Here is a 26,211-nt window from a genome sequence, read left to right as displayed (position 1 = left end):
TCAAAATGTATAATGTTCGAAATAATGACATTAAACTTCTCTTATTGTATATTTTTATGTCAGATCTTTGAAGTGTTTATGAAATGCTACTCAAGCTTTATAAAAAATATTAAATTTTCCTGTTTTGCTTTATCACAGTTGTTTTACAACATGGTCATTGTATAAAATGGCCCCTCAAAAGTAACAAAAAGCTCAGCAACTGTTTTCATCATTAAAAGTCATCTTTTCTAACATTTATTAGATAAAATATAAAAACTGATTGATTTTATGAATGATGGACCTGGACACCTCTCCAGAGTCATAATCTGCTTCTAATTGTCCACAAAATTAAATTTTTCACTCATTTGTTCACAGATGATGTTTGAATATCCTGAAGAAATCTGTATGGTCACAATGTATTTTCTGGCATTTATGATCATCAAATTAGTACCAACATGGACTAGAGAGTAAAAATCTGTCTTCTCTAACGTTCATCGATCCTCTTTCAAGCAAAAACTGACAGCTTTCTTCGAGTATTAAAGCACTGTACTGAATGGGGTGGGGAGTAAAGGTAAAAAGAAGTTAACTTCTTTTACGTGAAATTACAGTCTATGGTGTCTATTTTAACCAAATCCATCTCATCCAAAATTTTATCTAACTTTATATCAAGTTAAAGAAGTGCAACAACGCATATGAAAAGACCTTGGTAAGAAAAACAAAAAAATAAATAGTGGTACAGACTGGACACACCCAGCATGTATTCATTCGGGAAAATAACAGCTGGGAAAAATAAATCCTTACTGTTGTCTCTCACTTCTTTTATATATAAGATTCAACCACTTAATTGGGAACAGTATTCCAATCACTCTCTACTCGCATAATATGAACTGTGATTTCTAGAATACAATCGGTATACGGTGTATTAACTTTTTCTTCCCCTCCTGAATCGACTACTTGTTCTGCTGGTCATTGATTTCGATATAGAAATCAATTCTCAAATAAAAGTTTTGAATTCCAATGTTCATTTTCATAAGCTAAATGTATAGAACGAGTCGAATAACCTTCATTAGACTGCAGTTTGCATTAATTATTACTATTGAACCATATATTGGACAATAAATGCAACCTTGTATGCCGCAGGGGATGTGATTTCAAACATAAATTACTTTCTTCTGCATGATATGACTGTGCAAGCGTGCAGTGATAAGTATAACAGTGTAAAAACGATCCTCTATGTACGCTTTATTATACGTACCATAACTACATTTCAATCTGGTTTAAATGTGTTTTTTGCAGGAAGTTTCCATCACGCAGATACAAGATCCAAGGGAAATAATTTGTGTTCCTGTAGACTGGCTCTAACTATGGAAACGAATTCAGAGCCATTTTTTTCAAAACGGAAGATAGGCCTAGTGTACAAATGCAGAAACATATAATTTTTAAACATCATTTTATTTATTTTATTTGCAAAAGTTCGAACTTTTTATGAAGTCAGTTTATTATTTTAATAGTAATAGTGTTTAACACAGGAGATTCAGACTTTAATTTAGATTTGATTTGCATCCTAAAACAGCTAGATTCAACTCATTCACCACCTAATTGCTATAAGAAGTACTTTTATACGCCAATTTTATTCGTTTACATTTTTTTTTTGTTTTGTTTTGTTTTTGTTTTTTGTTTTGTTCTTTTTTTCTTTTCTTTTTCTTTGTTTCTTTGTGTTAGTTTCCAGTACTTACCTCTACTATTGACTGCTTTAACAAATCGGGGGGGGGGGGGGTGGTGGCGGGGAATCGTCATATACAATACCTTTGTGTCCATTTGCAATTTCAACATTTCTACAATGCATCTCAGACGTGTAGGTGTATATGTTAATTTTAGCTTCTAAATCCTCTGAATGTACCTCGGATGTGAAAACAAAACTTAAACTGTGTTGCATTTTTGTTTTAACATCTCTGTGTAGTCTATGTATTGTAACAAACGCAGATGTGTTTTCGTTCTTCTTTCAATTTATATGTGCAGTCTAGACGTTGTAACATTTATGTATGTATTTTAGTTTCTTGTTCAACTTACATACATGGTCTACATGTTGTAACATATGTCTGTATATTGTTACTTTTGAATTTGATATAATATGCTAAGAATTATTAATAGTCGGGTAGATTAAAACAATAGAACATAAGCTCTAAAGAGCTGTTTACTGACATTTATATACAACAGCTAGGACATTAAAAAGCATGATTTACAATACACACGAAATAGCATAATGCATAATTACAAGAAACATCGTCGCTTGCCAAGATTCCGACATGTTAACCATAGATAGGGTTAACGTATAGGAACATTGGCTAGCGAAGATTAAAAAGAGACAGGCAATGTAGAATATAACTTAAAATGTGAGCAAGGAAAGTACCGTATGAGAGGTAGTATTTAAAAGCGAATCTGGTGTTTATGTGTCTTAAAAAACACAAGTTATTTACATTTAACTTAAATGAAGGAAAGGGCAAATTAGTACATGTTTTGGTATCGAAAATTCAAAGGAAAACAAGTCATAATTAGAAACACGCCGAGATGCTTAACAATAACAACAAAATATAAAAGGTACTGGCAAAATATAAAAGGTAGTTATAGTTAGGGCATTTGACAAAACACGCAATAGCCAACAAAAGATGGCACACAATACAGCTGTCGTCATCAACGTTGGATAACTGCAGGGTGGGGTCATCTGCAAATAGTTTACCATTCCATGATAAAATTAAAAATCTAAATTGACTGAAATTGTATTCCCCTCACAAGAGTTAGTAGCTGCATAGCTGAATACCTTTGTTTTCACATCTTTCTTCAGAAATAACTACACGCTTGTATATATTGTTCCAGCTTTTGCCTGACGCGACGTTTCTAGCGCTGCAATATTATTTTCTTACTTCTGCAGACAAGGTAAAGTTAATTTTTAAATCAATAATATGATATTGCTATTAAAAAGCGAAAGGAAAAAAAATTAAAAAGGAGGGTTGGTGGGTTAATTTCAGTGATTAATAATCAAAACCATAGACGGTGGGGGAATGGTGTCAAACGAAACAAATGTCTTATCGATTCAAATCGTCATTATGTGGGTTTCATGTACAAATCGAATTTCACCGAAACAATTGTAGACCTATCGTTGGTTGTAAAAACGTTTTGCATAACCAGTCTGTTTACCGTACAGTTTCACTTTACTAAGAGTAGAGTAGCTTCCCTTATTTTGCGATGGCGGAAATGGAAACTGGTCCCCCACCTCCAAACCGTCCTACAATAATTCGGGCCAAAAATCAGACAGGTTTGGGCTCATACATAATATATACAAACGGCGAGGAAAAATCCATTGGTTTATTTTGTGGTAGGGAATTATTGCCATGTGGAGGCTGTCACAGTGGGGGTGTTCAAAGCATAGATAAGCACTATGTACAACTAAAATTCTAAATACCATGCAATCTCATTTACACGATATATATATATATATATATATATATATATATATACCATACAATCTCATTTACACGATATATATATATATATATATATATATATATATATATATATATATATATATTGTTATTATTTGTATTTTCCAAAATAAAAATTGTAAAATAAGCACTTTCTCGGACGTGCACACCGCTAATAATAATGTTTACTATAATTACACACACACAAAAACCACAAAAAATGGAGACGACGGTAGTAGACTATAGTCAGATAATACAAACCCGTTTGTTTGTACCCCTCTACCGATTTAAAAAAACGAGAAAGTTTTATGTGATAAAAAGTGCACAGAACTAAGTCAGTTGAGTCATTGATTTATAATTTCTAACCTGACTGTGACCAGAATGGCACTAATGCTGGCATGCCCTGCACCATTTCATGTTTAACAGACTTTCCTTACTAACATGGCGCCATATTGCGTACACTATAGGCTAGTTTATTTCCATCTGACAACATAATGACGTAGTTCATCCTGTTTGGCAAATGCTGAATTGCATAAATTACATAACGTTGAGAGTTTGGAATTATATCCCTCTGCATACATGAACATAGAAATTAAACCGCATGTTAAATCCACATGAAAAGCGTAGTTGTCATTTTCCTTTGCTTGATTCAACATTGTAAATATCGGAAGCAGACAACTTATGTATGTACATCTGTAGTCGTGATACACCTCTTTGCTAAAAATGGACTTGTCCAGAAACTGGAAATGGATCTGAGCATGTCCGTCTATAGCACTGAAAACTTCGTTAAGCATGAAATGCGTGTAAGATGATGGTGTTAGGGCCACTCTACTCAGTCAGGTTAGAAACTATAAATCAGTGAATGAATTGACTAAGTTCCTTGCACTTTTTATCATATTAAAGGTTTCCATTATTTAAATCAGTAGGGGGTACAAACAAATGGGTTTGTATTATCAGACATTAGTGGTATCCTTTAAGCTGTTCCTGTCCTTTAAAATGTAGGTCCACGATCGTTTACAGTATTTTAAGTTTACTTGGTTTAATATCTAGCGGCAGGGCTTTTGATAGTCCTACAATATAAGACATAGCACATGTTGTTTTTGTTTTAGTGCTACGTCTTACTATCCAGATAGGACCACTCCAGTGGTCTAGTGGTTAGACCACCCACCTCGGATGCGGCAGGTCATGGGTCCCAGGCTGAGTCATACCAGAGACTTACAAAAATGGTACTAACAGCTGTGATATGACTGAAAAATTGTTAAAGCTACATTAAAAATCCAAATCACACACACACACTATCCAAATAACGGCCTTGTATAGCCTGTTCTGAGTAGTCATAGTTTCTGGAATATCTCACACACTTGACTGGCTATATCAACACTCTTCAACTATTTTATGTGTAATTAATGTACTTACAGAGCTGTCTTTATCCAGGTGGAATGAAAATATGACACTAGCAAATGGGCGCATTTTCATGTCCTGTTGACATACATTTGAATTTGTTGCAATGCGACGGTAGTCGAGGTATGTTTAAGTAGGTTCATGTGGGGAATATATGTTTCTTGAACAAAATGAAACATTGCTTAAAGTTCCAGTAGGCATAATATATTTTCATTTCGTTAAAGAATAATATTTCAACATAACCTGATTTTGGCATTCCCGGCTTTCATCGCTATCCAGCCAAATGAAATGTAGGCCAACAAAATTTGAAAGCAGGTCCATATTTTTTGTGAGAATTTGAATTTATTAGAGAAAAGACATCAGGGTACATAAAGTCTGACAAAAACATTATAACTTTACTTTGTAGAAAAGCGTCGTTATTGGTTGCCAGTTTTGTGTGATATTTCTGAAAATTTGACTTTTATTACACTGTTAGTCGACATTAAAACATGCTACACAGCACCGTTATTTAGGCCATAAGACCCATCATCCCCCGAACAAAAATATCCAGTGATGTGTCTTTCATTGTATAACTACGCTTTGATTGTCTCATGATATCCTCATTTGCATGCCATTGTCTTATGGTATGATAGACCAGCAAGTAGTTAATACATTTATTTCGACTGACCTTGGTATGCTGATGGTACCTAAAAGCCCTAATCTTTGGACCTGTGGCATTAAATCCTTAAGATCATTGACTTTTTAGTAATAATCTCTGTCAGAACAGAACACCTATGTATACATCTATTATTGACCTTATTTTTAAATTGATGATGCATGCAAAGAAATCAATATCACCCCAAGGCATGAACATCTGGAAACCTTCTTTTGTGGAGTATATCACTAGGAACTGACTAATGCTTTGGATGGAACTGGGTTAGGTCTGGCCTTCATGGCAGAATTTTGAGAGACAGAGACAGACATGTCAGAAATTCGAGATCAATAGAACAATAAATAAAAGTTTTAATAAGGGATATATAAACAAGGACAAAACTTAGTCACTTCATTCATTGTTTATATATGTATGTATGTATGTATGTATGTATGTATGTATGTATGTATGTATTATTATCAGTATTATTATTTAGCATATCTTTACAGCTCATGACAGCTTGTTGGTCTAATGGTATGACAGATGGCTCATGCAGGGTATCTTGAGTAGCTAAACTGAAATTCAAAAGTGGTTCTTCGGGATCAGTGCCCAGACCTTACTTTTTAATGTTTTTATCAATTATATTTTTTATTTTGTTAACTATGGTTCTTTATATAACTGTGCTGATGGTAACATGTTGTCCTTTCCTCACCATCATTTGATACTCTGACTGACATGCTTGAAACTGAGTCCAACGTTCTTTTTGACTTGTTCGTTGTGAAAAAAATGCAAGCCAAACCTGACAAGTTTCAGGGACTGACTGGAGGTAAAAAAGACAGTATAAAACCTGTTCCTAACAATGATGTCATAAACTGGGAAGCAATTGTTAAACTGCTGGGAATTGGCATTGACTATCAACTGCAATTTGACTTACATAAAGAAAACATTTTGTTGGAAAGCTACAGTGCATCTCTCTGTCTTGAAATTTATTGTTTAGAAGTTAACTTAACTCAACAAATTGACAATCTTACGCATGTCTTTTCTTTCCAATTTCAATTCTGTTCCATAGCGTGCCATTTCTGCAGTGACATGAACACTAGTAAACTTTAAAAAATGCAAGAGCATGCTTTAAGATTTCTGTGTGATGATTACACAAGCAATTATCCTAAACTCTTACTTAAGGCACTAATGCCAGCCCTAAATTTATACAGATTTAGAGCTAAAGTTCAGAATATGTGTGCTCCAAATCTTTAGATGATTTAATATGTATTAAACCTACATCTCAAGCTTTTTGTGATGCAATTTGCATGCTGACTGATATTATTCCATGATGCTGTGGATGTTTCTTGCACTGTGAAATGTGCATGTTTCAGTCATGAGCAAAAGATGCTATAATACATTGCATGGTATATCTGATAATTTCTCTTTTATTATTTTCCTTTTTGCATTCATTTCAAACTTTTTGAATGGTTTTATCAATCAGCTCAGTGTGATACATTGAAAACTTCCAGTATCATGCCTGTAGTCTTTTTAGTGGGTTTTTGTAAAAGGTATGTCTTACATTTTACAAGAACATATAGTAGGTGGAGTTGTTTTGGCCTTGCATAAAGTCCCATCTAAATTCCTGTATAAAGCCTGCATCGCCAAGCATAACTGTTTCTTTTTGTTATAAAAATAACTAATTCCACAGGTTATACAGTTCTTGAATTACAGGATAGGTACAAGGAAAAGAATTTAAGCTTTGTTAACATTGCAAAAAAATGAAAAATAAACACTGATTTGAATGGATGTCTTTCTATTTAATGTTCTTCATTTCATAATTTGATCTATTAAAAACCATTCAAAGATATGAGTATTTAAAATTTGTAGAAATAAGGATGTCCACATTGGCAAGGACACACAAATATAACCTTTTTCCATTAATTTGTCTAACTGGTCATTATATTCTTTAATTCAGGAAAAGAATGAAATGAGGATGATGCTATTGTCTAGTGGAGCACAATAATATTAAATAATGGTAGCTCATAGTATGAACATGGTGATACAAGTATTACAGTATCATATAACATTTGAGAAATGTTTGTATGAAACTCCATTATTTTCATAATATTAATATTAGAAATATTTTTCCACTTAACTCTACCTGATTGATTGTGACCTATATTTGAATTATGGTAATGGAACAGTTCATGAAAGTTAAATCTTCATCACTGGGAAGCTCTTATTACTGATATTGTTGAGTAAACACTCTGTTGACCATGAACATTGACTGACATTGACCTTATATTACAAGGTAACAAGTTCATTTAGAATGCCAGAGGATGACCACAAGGACCTGATGATATTTTCATAGTGTGTATAAGTATTCTACAAAGAAAAATATTCACAGAATAGCTTCAGGCGTCTATGTGTATGACCAAGTGACAAGTTCTATAGTGTAGTGAGAATTATGAACTTGAGAGCAACAGGGATTTGAAGATTCATAAAACATTTGCATGAAAAGCAATACAATTTTATGGTGTTAATACAGTCTACAACAATAAAGTTGATTTATATAACTGTCGTGACAGTTATTTTTGCATCAGCTGTATTATCGGTCCTCAGTCAGTCATATTGGTCAATGTCTGGTGGCATAGGCCTCATTTCTATTTGGGCCAGTACAACCAGACCTGGGCAAAATGATTGACCTTGGACCTATAACAAAGTCAATATGAAAACAACCATTAGTTATTCATTCACTTGATACTGTTATACTGGATTTAATAGCAGCAATAGGTTGCCCATAGCTATTGTTTAGCTTTCTTTTTTTGTGCCCCCCAAAACACACTGCCTGTTTGATGTGCATACATTGTCCCTTTGAGTAAAGAAATGTCAGTATGATGCAATTCCTCTTGTAACTCGCCTTGTCCTTGGTATGTCATGTGCAAAACAAGCACAGATAGTTCATCTTTTTCAAGGATATTGATGTGATCAGACATATGCCAAATTCACCAGAAACATTGCTTGTAGCAGTGTCTTTTTTAACCACAGTTGCGGCCTGGACGCTGCAGTAATTTATCTCCAATGGTGTTACATTATCCATTTGTTTTAAACAAATCTTACATGGTAACCTTTTTATTCCGGTATATGGTTTCTTCAGGGACTTATGGTTACTTCATATACATCCATAGGGTTTGGATACACTTACTGTCTAAAACATTTATATCTATGTACCAGTAAGTCATGTTATGCATGGAATAACAACAGCTTGCATAGCTAGCAGCTACGTGTTCTTCAGTCTAGATTGACATTGAAGGAACCGCTCGTATGTCTTGATGTAACAGTTGTCTTTGAAAAAGATGAACTATCTGTGCTTGTTTTGCACAAAACATACCAAGGAATTGTGTGATACTGACAATTCTTCACGTACAGATGATGCATTTTTTCGGCATCAAAAAAGAAAGCTATGGGTAAGTATTGCATAATTAAAATTATTTTTACCCTCCCAAAAAACTACATTTTAAAATAGTTGTAAACAATTGCTCCTTTATGATTGAAGACTTGGATCTGTTCAGTATGTTGAAATGAAGCCATCTTCAGTAAGATGTAAAAGAAAAAGGTAATAAGTCACTCATTTTTTTATTTTTTTTATGTCCTCTTTAATATTCAACTTAATTCTGATTTCGCCTAAAGGCAAACTTACAGGTACAGAATTTTGGTTAAATATTGGAAATCTAGATTTTGTCAGCTTAGTTTTTTGAGCATTTTCTTGCTATCAGTCCGTATCACTAATTTGCATATTGTGTTTTTTAATGAATTTTTATGGTATGCTAAAATTAACATCACTGTTATTGCTGCAGATGGTCCAGGTCCCCCAGTTCCTACTAGACCTGCACCACCTGGGAGACCTTCACAGCCTCCTTCTGCTAGTGGTCCCACACAGCCATCAGCTGACAATCATGTCAACCAGGCAGCAGCTGTCAGTCGACCAACTCCACCAGTTCCACAACGACCAGGTTTATTTAGAGCTTGTGCTTTTTATTTTGTGTTACTTTGTTATCAGTGATTCAAAACTTGAGGGATTGTATGCTTAAGATATCTTCATTTAAATTTTTATTGGTTTAATACACATGTTGTATATCTATGACATATGGATATGAAAGTTGTTTTTTTTTTTGTTGGGGGGTTGCTATTCAAAAACCAATTGAATGACAGTTGGGTTAGACTAGCAGTTTTGATGGAAACAATCTGCAGGAGATTAACATGATTAGATTTGAAAAAATTAAAGACACTCAAGAAGATTTTATTGGAAACATAAAAATGTAAAAGAAGTCAATGTGTGCAGTATTATTGAGCCATACTGCTTGTAGAAAATGTACTTTAGCTAAAGTGAGAGATCCAACTCTTATGTTTCCATGGTTTTAAAGTAAGCAACAGAAAATTAATAAAATTAACAGACAATTTATTTCTCTAAGTTACAAATTGAAAATTTGAGAGGAACTTAAACTGTTGTCAATTAAATCCCAAATAATCCTAAATGTTCTATCCATAGTTTGGAATGTTCTGGTTGAATCCCATTGTTGATTGTGCTGAAGTACCATGTCTTGAATGTGCTAATGTAACAATAATCTTGATGTATCACAGTGATATAATCCAGAATGTCTTTGAATGAGTTCCCAATAATCCCAAAAGGAGTGTTTTAGTCCAAAATGTTGATGAGCACTTTGTGAATCCAGTGAATAATTTAAATAAATTATTCTTCTAAAATTATATCTGAACACATCAATAAATGATTCCACAGACAGAACTTAAAACAGGAATGAATAATTGTTTACTAAACCCCTTTATATACAGACTGTCACCTGACCTGTGATGTAATAGAATTTATGGAAAACTTCACTAACTTGTAAACAAGGTCAGGTTCTGAACTGAAATTTTCATAAATAAGATAACAAGAATCAGGTTGATGCAACCCTTAGCTATGACAGTGGTCATGTAGGCCCAAACTCTACCGTCAGTCAGGTCAAGCACACAGTATAAATAAAATATATATAACACTTGCAAGAAAAATATCAGTAAAACTCAGAAGTTTACTTCAATGCATGTGTATAGAACTACAGTTTTAGGTGATCTTTAATTCATTGTGAATACAGATCTAAAGATGCCAACAGGCGTTGATAATAACCCAGGTAATAAAATGGACAACCGGGTACCCTTTAATAAAAACGTTTCCAAGTTCAGATCAAGACATGGAATAATGATTACAGTTTGAGGCTCGCTTCACATTTATTCATCATCACAGGGGCTCGTATCGTTGCTTGCAATTTACTTGTCATGCATGTACTATATAATAATACAAGGGAGGACGCTTCTCTCCAATCTCGTGCGACCTTTTTAAGAATCATTGCTGATATTTCAAGCTAGACCATCCTAATGTTGTGCCCATCCTTGGTTCATGCGCCATTTTTCTCGCGAATTAACGCGCTTCTTTTGAGATCCTGATGACATTAACTGGGTCAATACCTTTCGTCGACAGCAACAGTAAGTACTGATTAAGAAATATTTGATGAAATAAAATTTAAATATGTACTACAATTCATATAAAAGAAAGCACAATAGAAATGTTATGTTTAAATAATGCCATTTTTGCCTCAAGTTTATGTCCATGGAGCAAATGTTAGCTGTTCAAGTCAGGGCCGCTGTTCACATGTTCATTTACTGCACCTTTTTTGTTAGCAGGAAACCCAAGACAGATATTTTTGTCACAGCAAAGGCAACATAAAAACTTGATTACTGTAACATGCACTTATACCATGTTAGGAAAAATGAACGAAATGGACAGAATGAATGAAATTTTTCACCAAAATATTTAAATACAAGGGGAAAAAAAATCTTTGTTATTTAATAACATTGAACAAAAAAAATCATAAAAATTTTCCACATATGTTATATGATTATTTTTGGATGAATTTCACATGAAACAGTTCCAAGAAAACAGACTGGTTTTTCGAATGTGAAACCACTTGTTATAGATTGATTCTATTTTGATACTACATATGTAGTGGACCAGTCTAAACTGAAGAAAAAAAAATGGTGCCATGTATTGTAATAAATGGACCTAATCAATGTGACTGGTGGATGTTATATAACAGAAAAATGTTAGAAGAGAGGGATTTTGTTATGTGACTGGTGGATGTTATATAACAGAAAAATGTTAGAAGAGAGGGATTTTGTTATATGTGACTGGTGGATGTTATATGACAGAAAAATGTTAGAAGAGAGGGATTTTGTTATGTGACTGGTGGATGTTATATAACAGAAAAATGTTAGAGGAGAGGGATTTTGTTATTTGTGACTGGTGGATGTTATATAACACAAAAATGTTAGAGGAGAGGGATTTTGTTATGTGACTGGTGGATGTTTTATAATGGAAAAATGTTAGAGGAGAGGGATTTTGTTATATGTGACTGATGGATGTTATATAACAGAAAAATGTTAGAGGAGAGGGATTTTGTTATATGTGACTGGTGGTTGTTATATGACAGAAAAATGTTAGAGGAGAGGGATTTTGTTATATGTGACTGGTGGATGTTATATGACAGAAAAATGTTAGAGGAGAGGGATTTTGTTATATGTGACTGGTGGATGTTATATAACAGAAAAATGTTAGAGGAGAGGGATTTTGTTATATGTGACTGGTGGATGTTATATAACAGAAAAATGTTAGAGCAGAGGGATTTTGTTATATGACTGGTGGATGTTATATGACAGAAAAATGTTAGAGGAGAGGGATTTTGTTGTATGTGACTGGTGGATGTTATATAACAGAAAAATGTTAGAGGAGAGGGATTTTGTTATATGACTGGTGGATGTTATATGACAGAAAAATGTTAGAGGAGAGGGATTTTGTTATATGTGACTGGTGGATGTTATATAACAGAAAAATGTTAGAGGAGAGGGATTTTGTTATATGTGACTGGTGGATGTTTTATAACAGAAAAATGTTAGAGGGAGAGGGATTTTGTTATATGACTGGTGGATGTTATATGACAGAAAAATGTTAGAGGAGAGGGATTTTGTTATATGTGACTGGTGGATATTATATAACAGAAAAATGTTAGAGGAGAGGGATTTTGTTAAACTTAAAAACATGTTGCATCTGGACCGTTAAGGGCAGGAAGCATGGCAGGTCTAGGGTGATACAACAGTTGTGGACTTTACGACTATTCTTGCGAAAAGTTAATGTAGACTAGTAGACTAATTAAAGTGAGTGTTATGCATAAATATTTTGTCAGTTTCTTTTGTGTCTGTACTCTTGGACAAACTACTAATCCACATGAATTTAGCTGATTTGTGACAAATATTTTAATTGCAAATCCAGGTAAGCAGTAAAAATAAATGTGCATTTTTCATACAGTTTTCTGTAATTATGACATGTAATATATAGATTGCTCTTTTTATGCTCAGATTATGCTTTATATTAGTAATAATTACACTTATACCTCTCGTGGGTTGGCATGTGTGAACCAAAAGCAAAGCAGTTCAGGTTCACAATACAATATCGCTTTGATTGGGTACCCGGGTAAACGATCATTAGGATTGATGGGTACCCGGCAAAAATTTCCAAAATTTTGGCATCTCTATACACGACCCTTTGAAGAAATTATTAAAGGGGTATACCAAAATTCAACAGTTATACTTTTCCTACCCAGAAGTAAGCCCCCACAGAAAATAAAACCTTGGAGAAATTTGTATGATTATGTGGGATTTGGCCTTTCAGGAATGAAATTTATTTGCACCTTTTCATCCATTGATCAGTTCTTGGGTGTTTTATCACTACAGGGATGTGTATGTCACCTATTTTGCTATCAATTTCTTAATCTGTTTTCATCATAAATATATTGTACTTCAAATGGTTTATCTTCATCATAGGTTAAGCTTATTGGTGCCATCTTAATGACATGTCTCAGTACTTGAGTCCAAATCAGAACTAACCCTCATGTGTGACTCCTGCCAGATAGTTAATCTGCAGTTACATATTGTAAGATTGGTCTTGTAATTTCTTCATCAAATACATTCTCTGAACATACTAAAATTGTTTGGAAGCAAACTATTAAATCTAGCCCTTCAAGAATGATGTAGATTGTTGTTTTTGTTGTGTGGTTTAATGACATTTTTAGCACACGATAGGCTATACATGGTAGCCAGTATTAGTGGTGGAGGAAGAACCCAGGAAAGAAGCACCGACCCACGAGAAGCTACTGGCAAGCTTTCTTACATACTGACATTAGCCGAATCCGAGACTTGAACCCTCGCAGACAGAGGTGAGATGGCACTGATCCGTAATGGAGAGTGCTTTAGACCACTTGGCCACTCGGGGCCCCTATTCAAGTAGTCGAAGTGGAACAAGCCTAGTTTGTATGGTTCATTATAGATCACTTGCATCAAACTAGTCACAACAATAATTACATTCCAGTGCTTGTAAATTCAAAATATTATATATACAGTGCTGAATGTAGTCAAACCTGTCCTATTTATAACCTTTACATAGCAGTCACCCGTCATAATGGCTATTCTAAGTTCTCCAGAGCAAATTTGATATATAAATGTCATGTGTGTAATGGTCACTTGCCTTCTGTGGTCATTGGCAAGGTGTTTCCTAATAACACAGTGGTTTCTTCCTGCCTTAAGCATTGACTGGAATGCATATACAGTGACTAGGCTTTCTTCCTGCCTTAAGCATTGACTGGAATGCATATACAGTGACTAGGCTTTTGCTTCATTAGGATTGTTTAGATAAAGGTAACATCATGTGATTTAATCTGCAAACATTTAATATCTTGCTTGTACTCACTTTACTTCATTCACAGTGCCAGTGTAACTCAGGGGGCGCTCACCAGTTATTATGTACTTTTGAGAGAGTGACGTATGTAAGGTGAAGTTGTTTGCATTTAAAACATGCACAATGGAGAGAATGTTGGCATACCTCTATGCTACATTAATGTAATGTGGATGATATTTCTTTGTATATTGTAATTTTGGAAATTGTACATGATCTAAGCACACTGTTAACTAAAATGATGGCTCCCTTGTGCTAAAAAAATCAGTCTGAATTAGTCTAAAGTATACTATCCATAGCAGCTATTAAAATAGGGAAAATGAATTTTGCCAGACTAGACAATACCAGCTTCTGAAAGTACAATGAATGAATTACCAAATATATAAAATGTAAAAAAAAGTTATTAGCTCTTTTTTTATACAATTTACCTCTGAAGTTCAGGAAGTGAAAATGACCAAGTGGAGCTAGCACTTTTTTGAAAGGTGCACATCTGGAGTAAGACCAAGCTGTATACTCTATAACCCATAGTACACCCATCAATCATACACCAAAATAAAGGGAATTAAAGGTTCTTTGAACTATACCTAAGATATACAAGTTTTTTTTTAAATAGCCAGTATAACCAGTGAGGAAAGCCGGGGAAATTCTTTTTTCTTTAAAATCCTAACCCTATGCAAAATGCAAAACTGTAGAGTGCCACCTCAGAGGTCAGTCAAAAGCAAAACAGTTTTTATCATTAGGGTAGAGGGTCAAAGAAGTTTGTTTGTGGGATAGTGGGTAAATTATTTGTGTTATAGCAGCAGAAGTTGAAGTTACCTTTGTGCCAGTGTGACAGGTGTAGTTCGATATTTTCATCAAATTGCCAATGACTTAAAGCTGTCTGATGAAAAAATTCATCTTTGAGAAGAGATACAGGCTACATCCCTTTTCATTAGATTCAGGGGTTATTCAGCTCTTTAAACTTGTCTGTAAAGGCAGGAGAAGTTTTGATTCATCGTTTAAATAGAACAGTCATATATGACTTCTTTTGAAAATCCTATTCACCAAAGGCCTTATGTAAAACAATTGTCTTTTGATCTTGATGAATTGTCCAAATGGCTTATCCATTGTTTCTGAAGCACAAACAGCTGTTGCCAAGCCTAATTTATACAAGTTGACAACTTTCAGTGTTCTGCTCTATAATCCTATGTAAGCTGCTAATAGTGCACATAAAGCAATCCTGATTAATAATAATAATAATAATAAAAATAATTAATATTAATAATAATAATAATATTAATAGTGATATTTGGTGCATGGTATTGACTCAAACCAATTTTGATTGGTGAGCCTGTGTACAGAGTTCAGCAGTGGCTGTTGGTAGGTTTGATTGTATTCTCAAGTGAAATTAAATCCTAGTCATGACTGATATGTGTGTGGGTACAGATTTTTTGTTTTAAACATAATGGAGGATCAATTTTCTTGACCATAGCTTTAGAACTTTAAAAGATTTTCTCTAAAAAAAGGTGATGTGCTATCTGAAATATTTGTATTATGAAGATATTTTACCCAAAAGGTAAATAATGTTTAAAAGAATGGCTGTTGCTTTGCTATCACTGCCTGCAACCTAGCAAATATTGAATCGCAATACACCCAATTTTCTTTGATCTTGAATAACTATGACCATTCAGTATTTGAGATTGAGCCCATCCCCTACTCTAGAAAATTATTTTAGGCCAGCCCCGGATTTTCTCATTGTAGAAATACAGCAGGCAGTAACATATGTAGTGAGGGCATCATCTTCAGATTGTTACATAAGTACAGATTAGGTTTTTATTCCATGCCCTTGAGCATTTTTTAGTTGCCAAATAAAAAAAGTTGTGTAGACTTTAAGAGATGGAACAAAAAATTAAGCACTGGCTTCTTGTCCATGAAGATAAAGCAGAATCTATTTCATACAGATAATAGTATTAAAAACTGACAAAACTTTTTGTTTCAGGGGCTCCTCCAAGCCAACACCAACATGGATCTTCTCCTGCAAACCTGTCTTCCTCTTCTGTACAGCCTTCACCCACTACATCTTTTAAAAAGTATGTCATGTACACAGACACACACCACAAAAAACTAAGGGTTTTGCAGAAAATTAACTGGCCCAGGGTTCCTGAAATTCTGATGGCTCTTACCAAACATTTGTTCCTGAAAATTAGTGTGGTGGCTTTACATTTGTGAAATTTAATACAAAGATATCAGATTAAATATTTTGTGACATAAAATGAAACATTGATGTACCTAGTTATTAAATTTACAGGTAAATGTGTGAATTTCGTTTCTGGATTTGCTGCTGCTTTAGTAATAGTATTACTTTCAGATTCACTGATTTCCTCTCAAGCAAATTATTTATACAATTTGTTTTTGCTATAAAAAAAATCTACTTTTAAAGTTCTTCTTCAGATATGTTCCCCGATCACATTAACTTTAGGAACATAAGCTCTACTACCCCTCGAATCCAGCTCTTCCAAAGACACTTTTTCTTCTTTTTTGATATATATATATATATATATATATATATATATATATATATAGAGGGGAATAACTCTTGCCCATTACCTGTCTTGCCACATACAGGTGGCTGCCAGGTTTAAGCTTTTGCTTGTGAACTGACAATGTTGTTCACTTCACCTCCTGAAACCAAGTGGATTTTTGTGCTACTTTCATACCATCCATTGAAGATTACATTATTTTCAGACGATTTATGTCTTATTCTACAGGTGGTGTACATTATCTTTTTAATTTCCACTATATTTATGTGAATCTTTTTTCATCTGTGTTGACTAAATCTCTGCATTCTCTGACTGCATAGTCAACGCAGCTACATTTTAATAGAAATCATGTTGTTAGTTTGTGTTCGCACACACCCATAGCAGGTGTCTCTAACATTGTTAATGTGGTTAACTATTAATTTTTCTTTATTTTATTTCTTTGTCATTTCAGAACTAACAATGATGATAAAGTGAACAAAATGCAAGCAGTTGAAAGCCTTTCTTGTACAAAGTGGACATTGTCAGTTACATGCAGTATGTGCAATGTTTGGTTAGAGACTACATGCTCGACAGAACTAACGAAAACTTCTAAGAACAGGGAGAGACATGGAAAATCAAAGACTGAGAGTACCGATGTCTTGAGCATTCATCCTAATATGTAGTCTGCTGCCTGCATGGTTTGGGATGCCATTGGTCCCTCTCCCCGAACAAAGATATGTTGAACATTAGCTACTGTTACTGTTACTTCTGGGGAAATGGAGGAGCTGAGCCTTCTCCACTATCTATGCCATTGCTGAAGTTACAAGTGCATTGTTTGATACAGCAGGCAACAACAAAGTTGATTAGTGCTGGCCAGTTTTTCTCCATCCTTCTGTCTTCTGTCTTAGCTGAGAATTTCCACACTCTGGGTAGTTTCCACCCAGTCCATTGGGCATAAGTCCCCATGCATGTCTGGAAAAAAATGGCTTTAGGGCCTGTAAGTCTGCATACATGGGGTTTATAAGTGATCTGAATGAGCCATGCTGTCTAGCTGCACCTCAGTTTGATACTATATTGGCTGCCGAATGTACCTTTTTAGCCATTTGGCCCTCTGTCCATACAGTGCAATAACCCAATGACTTCCGTTGTATATTATCCTATGCCTCGTCAAATAAAGCTGTGTTAGCTTAGCAGGGGATCTCATTGATAGATCCATCTGTTTGCCGATGATTACTGCTTTGCTGTCAGTGCCGCCATATACACTACCATCTGTATGACCAAATAGCAAGAGATCAGGGTGCTCATTGAATAAAAGGCATTGGATAATGTTCTGAATCCACAATCTTTGGGGTCTGTGGCAAGCTCAGATCAATCATCGCCCTCAGTCATCTAAATCGGTTTATACTTCTACTAAAATTCAAGATGGAGACGGTCAGATAAATTTGCTTCTCCATCCATCTGAACGAATTTGCAATCAGTCTCAATCTGACAGACACATATTTTTATGTTCCAGACATATACCTTCAAGCGCTGTCATAGTGGTTGAAGTGGGTAATAGGTCATACTCTGACATATTGCCAGAACAGAGTTGCCTCATAAGATCTCTGCTCACAAAATAATAGCAATCTCTGCATGCCTTGCCTTCGACCATAATGTTTCTGTCAAAGACATTGTTGAGGCAGTTGGTTGGCATGCCTAGTCAACCTTCTTGAGCTTGTACAAGACTTGGCTCCACAGTGACACACTCTAGATCTTGTAGGCCCAATTCAATTGCACAGGTGACTACCAGACCCAAACTGAAATCACACATCCTATGGACAAGCATGCTGCATAGCTTTCACTGGATTCATCTGGAAAATGTATGTGGTAAGATGTCATTATTTCGTCTTTCCAGCTGTAAACTGTGTCACCTCCAGTTATGCTGCTTGCAACTAGGAGAGTAAGTTATGCAAGGTATAGATTGGATGCTCAACATTCCCTCTGCCTTTTACCTATTCTTCTGTCATTGATGTGATAGGGATTAGTATTTGACAGAGAAAGCAAATTTTTCAGTAAATTATTATATCTGCTAGAATACTTACCCATTCACATTAGTTTAATACCTCTCATCCACCCTGCAATGTGAGCATCCCATTACACAATGTTCCTCAGAGCTTAAAAGTAGCGCCATCTGTGGGTGGCAAGGGGAGGTAATTGGTAAGAATTATTGCCCTTTACATATTATAGACAGAAAACACAACTTTTCTTCTTTGGGAGGGTTGGATTTTTGAGGTAGTATGGCTTATATTCCTAAACTTAATGTGATTGGGAGTCACCCAGAATAATATTTTATTCCACTCTACTGTTTTGAAAAATAATTAACTACAAGTAAACTTGCTTGATTATTGGGCATTTCTGGTAAAGTTAGATGGTGAAGTTTTATTGTATCAGGTCCTTATATAAGTCTTGGAGGATGATAAAACAAAATTAGTTGTTCTTGCTAGTATATTTTCTTAATTTGGGTCTAGGCTTCACATAATTTTTTTAAAGGTATGGTGTGTTGACACACTACAACACAATATAGTTAAAACAGCACAAGGTGTGAGGGACTGGTGTTATGTCAGTATTACAGACCCTGGAGCAATTGTTCAGTTACCAGTTTGTTTTTGTAAGAGATACATTTTCATACCACCTTTGTCTTGTGATTTATGGATTTTGAGTGTTAAAACAATTAGGAAAATATAATGACAAAGCTAGCTTAGTTAGCAACACTTTTATTGATGAAGAAACTGTAAATTAGACCTAGTCACCTCTGAATTAAGCTTTGTTGCACTTCTGTATTAACAGTATGTTAATTAGACATAGGGACCTTTGTATTTTTCTTCATTTAGTTGTTTAAATTGGCAGTTGCCTGGATAAACAGGTTTTATGCTGGTTAGAATCTTTAGTCTGTTGGACATGTCAAGCAAATATAGTGAATTCAGGACCTCTGGTCTTGCCTTTTGTGCAGTTGTGGTTAGCACTAAAACTTGAAACATTGGCTTGCACAAAGCTTTAATGTAGTGTTGACACCAGTGGCACCAATGCTATTTGTGACATTTTTGCAGACAATGGTGACAAAAATCCAGATTGATTCTTTTTCATTCTTTTTCATCATAAATGTTATTAATGTGTTGTACAACCAACCTATTGATATATGTCAAACTCAGGCATATATAATTGGCAAAATAATAAAATTTTGATTTTGTATGACTTGTAAAGCTAATGAATAGATGCCTATTATTTTTTAATGTTGTCCATATTTCCAGCCATGTGTTTATCTGCTACCAATTTAATTTCTGTTCAGTAACTCAAGTTCTCCACCATCTATAGTTACCAAACATTGTGGATCACTTGCACTTGGGGTAAGGAAGAACCTTGTTTATTAGTTATGCACAACAGACCTGGAGCAAACTTCATGGATGGTTTGCATTTAGGGGAAGGAAGAACCCTATTGATTTCAGAGTCAATAGGACCAAGGTGAAGATGGGTCCAAGGCTAAGGTCACTGTAACTCAAAGTAGAAATGGTTTCCACTCAATAACACTAGTTCTATCTACACATATGAGCCAAACGTTATGGATGGCTTGCTCTTGGAGTAAGGAAAAAGCCTGCTCAATCTGGGCTGAAAATGTAAAAGGTCAAGGTCATTGTGACTAAAACAAGAAAAATGATCTCTTCACAATAACATTAATTTTTCTAACAGATCTGGATCTGGACTAAATTTTGTACATGGTTTACACTTTTAGTAAGGATGTAGATGTAACCTCTTCATTATGGAGTCAATGGGTAGTGGTCAAGGTCACTGACTTGAAGACAAAAAGCAGTTTCTGCAAAGAAATGTAATTTTTGGACATTAACATTTTCTCTTGCTTATGGATGATGTAAATAATTTGTGGAAGTTATTAATTTTGTATCAAAGGTTCAGAGGTCAAGGTCACTGTGAAAGATGATTTTAGTTTTACACCATATACCTTGACCAATGTTTGTGAAGGTATTGCATTTAAAGTAAGGAGGTTGTCTATTTGGGGGTCATATGTCAAGGTCCATATGCCTCAAAGAATAATGGGTTTTGCAGAATAGCTTTTGTTCTAAAACAAGTTCCTTGACCAAGCTTTGTGGATGACTTGCACTTAGGGTAATGGAGAAACCTATCGATTTATGGTTTCTAAAGGTCAGAGGTCATTGTAAGCCTAGCACAAGACCAAAAACCTTGACATTGATACCTGTTGACAATGATCTCCAGTCAACCATGTCTTAGCAATACCTACATAGAGAACTGTTAAACATAATGTGCTACTCATGGTACACTTGTTTAATGCTTTTATAACTCAATTCTTTACACACCCTTTGATAAGTATAGAAACATTACATTTAGGTACAATGATTAAATGAAAAAAGCTCATTTTAATGTTAGATTTACTTTTTTTAGAAAACATGATGCAGCTAGGATTCTATTAGTACACAAAGAGCCACACTCTAGTAAGAATCCCTGTTTCCTGGACTGCTAGTTCCTGATACTGGACTCTAAGTGTTCACAATAGGATTATAGTTCTTTATATACTGTACTAGACTTTTGAATTTTAGCTCTACCGGTCATAGAAGACCCTATGAGATAGCCTAATGGTGGTCATTCATCAGCATGCCAGCCATCCACTAGTACAAATTGTGATCACTACTTCTCCTTTTCATGCACACATTCATCCCAAGAAGTAGTTGGTCCTAATAAAAATAATGCCACTCTGAGATCAACTATGGCCACTGCAGCAACAATCCTGAAAATAATGCTATCTCTACTTCAGACCTCAGGAAAGTTTCCTTCTAAAATTTCCTTCAGTAGCAGTTTATTTGCCCACAGTTCCTGTATTTATGTAAAATAATATCAGTTCTTTGAAAAATTTAGGGGGAAAGAAGATCATTTCCTGCTCTTGCATTGTGATCTTATAAGTCCAGCATAAGGGGGAAATGTGCTGGAATGAGGAGGTTGATTGATGTGGAGGAAATGTGCTGGAATGATGAGGTTGATTGATGGGATGAATTGTTACAATACAGACATGTACACGTGCAATCCATCCCTGGAAACTTGTTCAGGTGTTTTGCCTTACCAATCACTTGTCAAACTAAATTACCATGAATTTTTATTGATCAGTATATTTGGTATTATGTAGGAACATTGCTGTAAGTATGGGTGGAGCATTACTAATGATCAGAACAGAGGTTCTCAGTAGAAAGAGTCACAGTTTTTGATTGATTGGTTGTACAGAGGTTCTTAGTAGAAAGAGTCAGTTTTTGATTGGCTGTACCAAAATATATGCATGATATTATTACTAACTACTGTGTCACACTTTGGATTGTTGTGAAACTACAAGCAGATATCAACTGGGATGTTTAAACAAAGAACAAACATTCTTTTTAGCTATCATGCACTATGCCATTGCAAATCTAGCAGCAAATCGCTGCAGTTCCGAGGTGGGAGCATACTTGTGTGCATTCATGGTTCCAGACTTAATTTACATTAGCTGGTACATGAATGATGACACTGTTGTGTGACAGACATAACTGACTTACCACGTGGGAAATAGATTTTGCTAGTTATTGGCTTTTATATTGGCTTGCCAGTTCAGCCTGGGTACTTGCAAAGATCACAAATGAAAATAGTATGTTTCAGATGTAATGGCATAGTCATTGTTATAAAAAAACACTCGAGAGTGGATGCTTATGTTTGAATGAAGATTTCTTCTTAAGAATGGTTAGTTAGCCTGGGAGGAGGCTGGGTCCAGTTCTGTAATAATTTTTAATCTGATGCTATGCGTTGATTTTTTCTGTAATATTTGTTTACAAAATATTTCAGTGGTGATGTGCATCAGGTGTGCTTGAATCGAGTACATAATGGTGGAATTGCTGACGTTGTCTTTCTTTTACTGTGTAATTATTTGTTTCATTGGATATTTGAAATTAATTTTTAACTACTGCATTGTATTATATAGAACAAAAATCAGTTGTGTTTAGATCAATTAAAGCTATTTCTAAGTGTCCGGCCTTTTTGAAATTTTCTCAAAGTGATATCTCAAATGTGTCCTCACCACTTTTAGGTTACAAACTGCATCGTACATTTCCATGAATGATGTATAGATTTCAGCATTAGTTGACCAAGGATTGTTGGAGTTCAACCACACTGAAATGAAACTTGATGAGACCTGAAATGAGTTTATATTTCAGCAAGTCACATTATCATTTAGAAGGGTTATGGCCTTTGATTGCTCATCCTCATGACTCATTTCTGCAGAATTACATTACCAAGCATTGCTGAATTACAGCTAAATTTGACATGCATCTTTATACTACTGCCAAGACCTTAAATAAATTTCATTTCCAGCATTTGATGTTATTATTTGGAAGGGTTATGGTCCCTGATTGCCTCTCTTTTCTAACTTTGATTTCCAAAGCATAACTTTGCAAAGGAATATTGGATTTCAGTCAGATTTTCACCTTTATACTGATAAGACCTTGAATAAATTGGATATCCTGTACTTTTCTTGGTTTTGAGGAGTTATGGCCCTTAAATACCCATCATCTTACTTTGATTTGTGAATACAAGTTTCTTTTTGTGATGCCCTGCCAAGTTAAATGTGATAGGTTTGCCCTTTGCAATGCACACGTGGTTTTGCATATTTATTTATTTGTAATATAGTAATTGCTCACTGTTATTTAACTTAACTGTATGCTGCTTTAGTGCAAGTTTAATGGATTTTATATATTATTTTGGAACATTATATAGTACAAACTTCTTGTCAATATGGAACCTTTTCTTTCTACTGTCTTTCCACTTCTTTTCACGACTTTTCGTTTGACATATACATCAGTATTATACATACTTTGATGATTCTGTTTGGTGAATGGCATTTATTGGACTGGAATACAGTGCGGTAGTTATTTTACTTTTCTATAGACGTCCAGAAATAACAGTTGTGAGTGCAAGACCCATGAATGAAGTAGGTTTCCGTGATGTCAGAAAGGATCCTTTGTCAAAATCGGATGAACCTATACAGTCTGCATTAAACTCCTCTGGTATGTTATCAACTCTTTGTTTTCTTTTGCAATGATTTCTATTCTTGAATTCAAAGAAGAGAAGTCTTGCTGTTGTGTCAGCTTTGTCTTGCTATATTTAATTTTTTTGACCATTTAGATTTCATTTGACTGCTCGGGTGGCCTAGTGGTTAGAAGCGTCCACATCGGATGTGGGAGGTTGTGGGTTCGATCCCTGGCCGAGTCATGCCAAAGACTTACAAAAATTGTACTAACGTCTGCCTCACTTGGCGCTCAGCATTAAGAGGTTAGTGTTAGGACTGGTAGGCCTGGTGTCAGGATAATGTGACTGGGTGGGACGTCATGCTACATGTCTGCGGCATGATGCCCCAGTGGTAGACATCACTATAAACTGTCACACTGTAGACATCGTAGCAATATGACTGAAAAATTGCTAAAGCTACGTTAAAAATCCAAAATCACACACTCACACTGCACACACTATTTCATTTACCATAAGGCATATCCTGCTAGAATAAAATGCAAAACTCATTTCATCACCTGCATACTTGATATTTAATGGTGAAGTTATGCATATATACAACCTTTATTACATGAGCGCCTTTGCACTGTAAATATTGTATTTTTTATGATATGGTGTGATCAAATGATAGAGCCTGCAAAACATGTTTTTGTTTTTCAAAGCACTTTACCCACAGGTAAATTTGGGTTCCAAATGTGTGTGACATTATTGGTGCCAAAATTAAGTCCTGTAATGTGATTAGTTAATATTATAATGGATGTCAGTGTTGTCCATTGTTTATTTGTTTCATTTGACAAGTAATCTTTTGAACCTGCAACTTTGTGATCAGCATGATACCTTGTCACTTGTATCACTGTTGTGCTTTTGCTCGTAAAGTTTCTGTGAAGTGTTGCATATCTTGATAGTCATATAAAGAACATTTGAAAATTCTCCACAATTCATCTGATAAACAATATGACTTCCTTTAAAGAAATGTTGCAAAGACTGCTGTTTATATTATATGTCACTAACATTTTATGTAGAACATTTTTGTTAGCACCATAATTTGCATCAGAATAACTATCTACCTAGGAGACAATGTTTTGTTAATTCCTTGGAAAAATAAATAAATTTGTTCAAACTATTGCAGCTCCTGTTGAAAGTTTGATTCCCTTTTTCAAAATGGATCATTCTTCGCAACAAATCATTTTTATCATTGAACATAATTTTCATTTAGAAACCGAGAAAATGCTTTCAGTCAGATTTATGTAATTTTCTCAAAAATAAATAAGACTTGGTTTGTCAGGAAGAAAATGATGGACAGCTATACCTGAGATTTCTAATTCGCTGGGCATATTATATTTTCATAAACAATTTTTTAGCAATTTTTTCCTATGAAGGAAGTGTCACTTTAATTATCACCATGTGCAACAGGACTTTAGCTGACTATTTTTTCAAACATAATTTATCTTGCACTGTCATAAATGATCAGATTATTTCAATTTGCATTTTCACCAGTCATTCTTTCAGCATGTACAAACTTAAAAAATGATAATATACTATTAAATGAAAAACACACATAAGAACCAAGTGAAAGAGTATTACAAGAATGAATGAATGAATGATTCAGTAATTAAATGTACATTGAAAGATACAAATTGAGAATTAGAAAATGTTTTACAGTACAAAGAAATGAGCATAAACAAGTGAATGTTATACAAGTGTAAGACTGCAAGATCAAATTAGGGCTTTCATGACTATTGTTAATGTCACTGTGTGACAGATATAATGTCAGGTATTGAAGGGCAGTGATGAATATAACTCAAGAAATTTCATACATCTTTCATTACATTTTCAAATAAAAATATATTAGATTTAGATTTTTTCACCCCCTTTAAGCATTGGAAAATATTATTAATTGTGCTGAATTTTGAGCAAATATCTCCCCAGTCCACACTAACTGTCTTTAATGAACATATGCAAAGCTGCACATCTGCAGCTGAAATGCATCAGCTCCATTCATATTTTTCTTTCATCTGATGCCACTAAAACACTTGTCTTTTCCTTATTACTTTCAAGACTGGACTATTATAATTCACTTCTATCTGGTTCATCTCAGTATCTACTGCAAAAACTTAAAAAAGGTTCAAGACACAGCTGTTCAGCTGTTCAGATCATCCTTAGAATATATAGAACTGAGCACACCTCACCCTGCTCGAAACCTTCATTGGCTATCCATGCGATCCAGAATCAAACACAAAATCTGCTCACTATGCTATATTTCATTGACTGGTCCAGTCCACACCCAAGTATACACTCCATCTAGAAATTTGTGCTCCT

At 34.7% G+C, this 26,211-nt stretch overlaps 2 protein-coding genes across 10 annotated transcripts in view; one reads left to right on the top strand and one right to left on the bottom strand.

Annotated features, from left to right (window-relative positions):
- The window catches only part of LOC149798376 (E3 ubiquitin-protein ligase HERC2-like), a 246,570-nt gene extending 245,263 nt beyond the window's left edge, over positions 1-1,307 (bottom strand). For all 8 annotated transcript variants that reach the window (XM_089963537.1, XM_089963538.1, XM_089963543.1 and 5 more), the window contains exon 1: positions 1,235-1,307. The gene's annotated coding sequence lies outside the window, so the exon portion shown is untranslated. The remainder of the gene's footprint in view (positions 1-1,234) is intronic.
- Positions 1,308-3,201: 1,894 nt separating this feature from the next.
- LOC149798375 (uncharacterized) overlaps positions 3,202-26,211 on the top strand; it is a 73,813-nt gene continuing 50,803 nt past the window's right edge. For both annotated transcript variants that reach the window (XM_089963536.1, XM_089963535.1), the window contains exons 1-4: positions 3,202-3,292; positions 9,330-9,485; positions 16,287-16,377; positions 23,773-23,891. In XM_089963536.1, the coding sequence (XP_089819662.1) occupies positions 3,223-3,292; positions 9,330-9,485; positions 16,287-16,377; positions 23,773-23,891 (436 nt within the window). In that variant the 5' untranslated portion in view covers positions 3,202-3,222. The remainder of the gene's footprint in view (positions 3,293-9,329; positions 9,486-16,286; positions 16,378-23,772; positions 23,892-26,211) is intronic.

This window comes from Sinohyriopsis cumingii, chromosome 6, assembly GCF_028554795.1.
Source record: "Sinohyriopsis cumingii isolate HCF-2022 chromosome 6, ASM2855479v2, whole genome shotgun sequence".
NCBI classification, from domain to species: domain Eukaryota; kingdom Metazoa; phylum Mollusca; class Bivalvia; order Unionida; family Unionidae; genus Sinohyriopsis; species Sinohyriopsis cumingii.
This window is presented reverse-complemented; position numbering and strand designations above follow the sequence as displayed.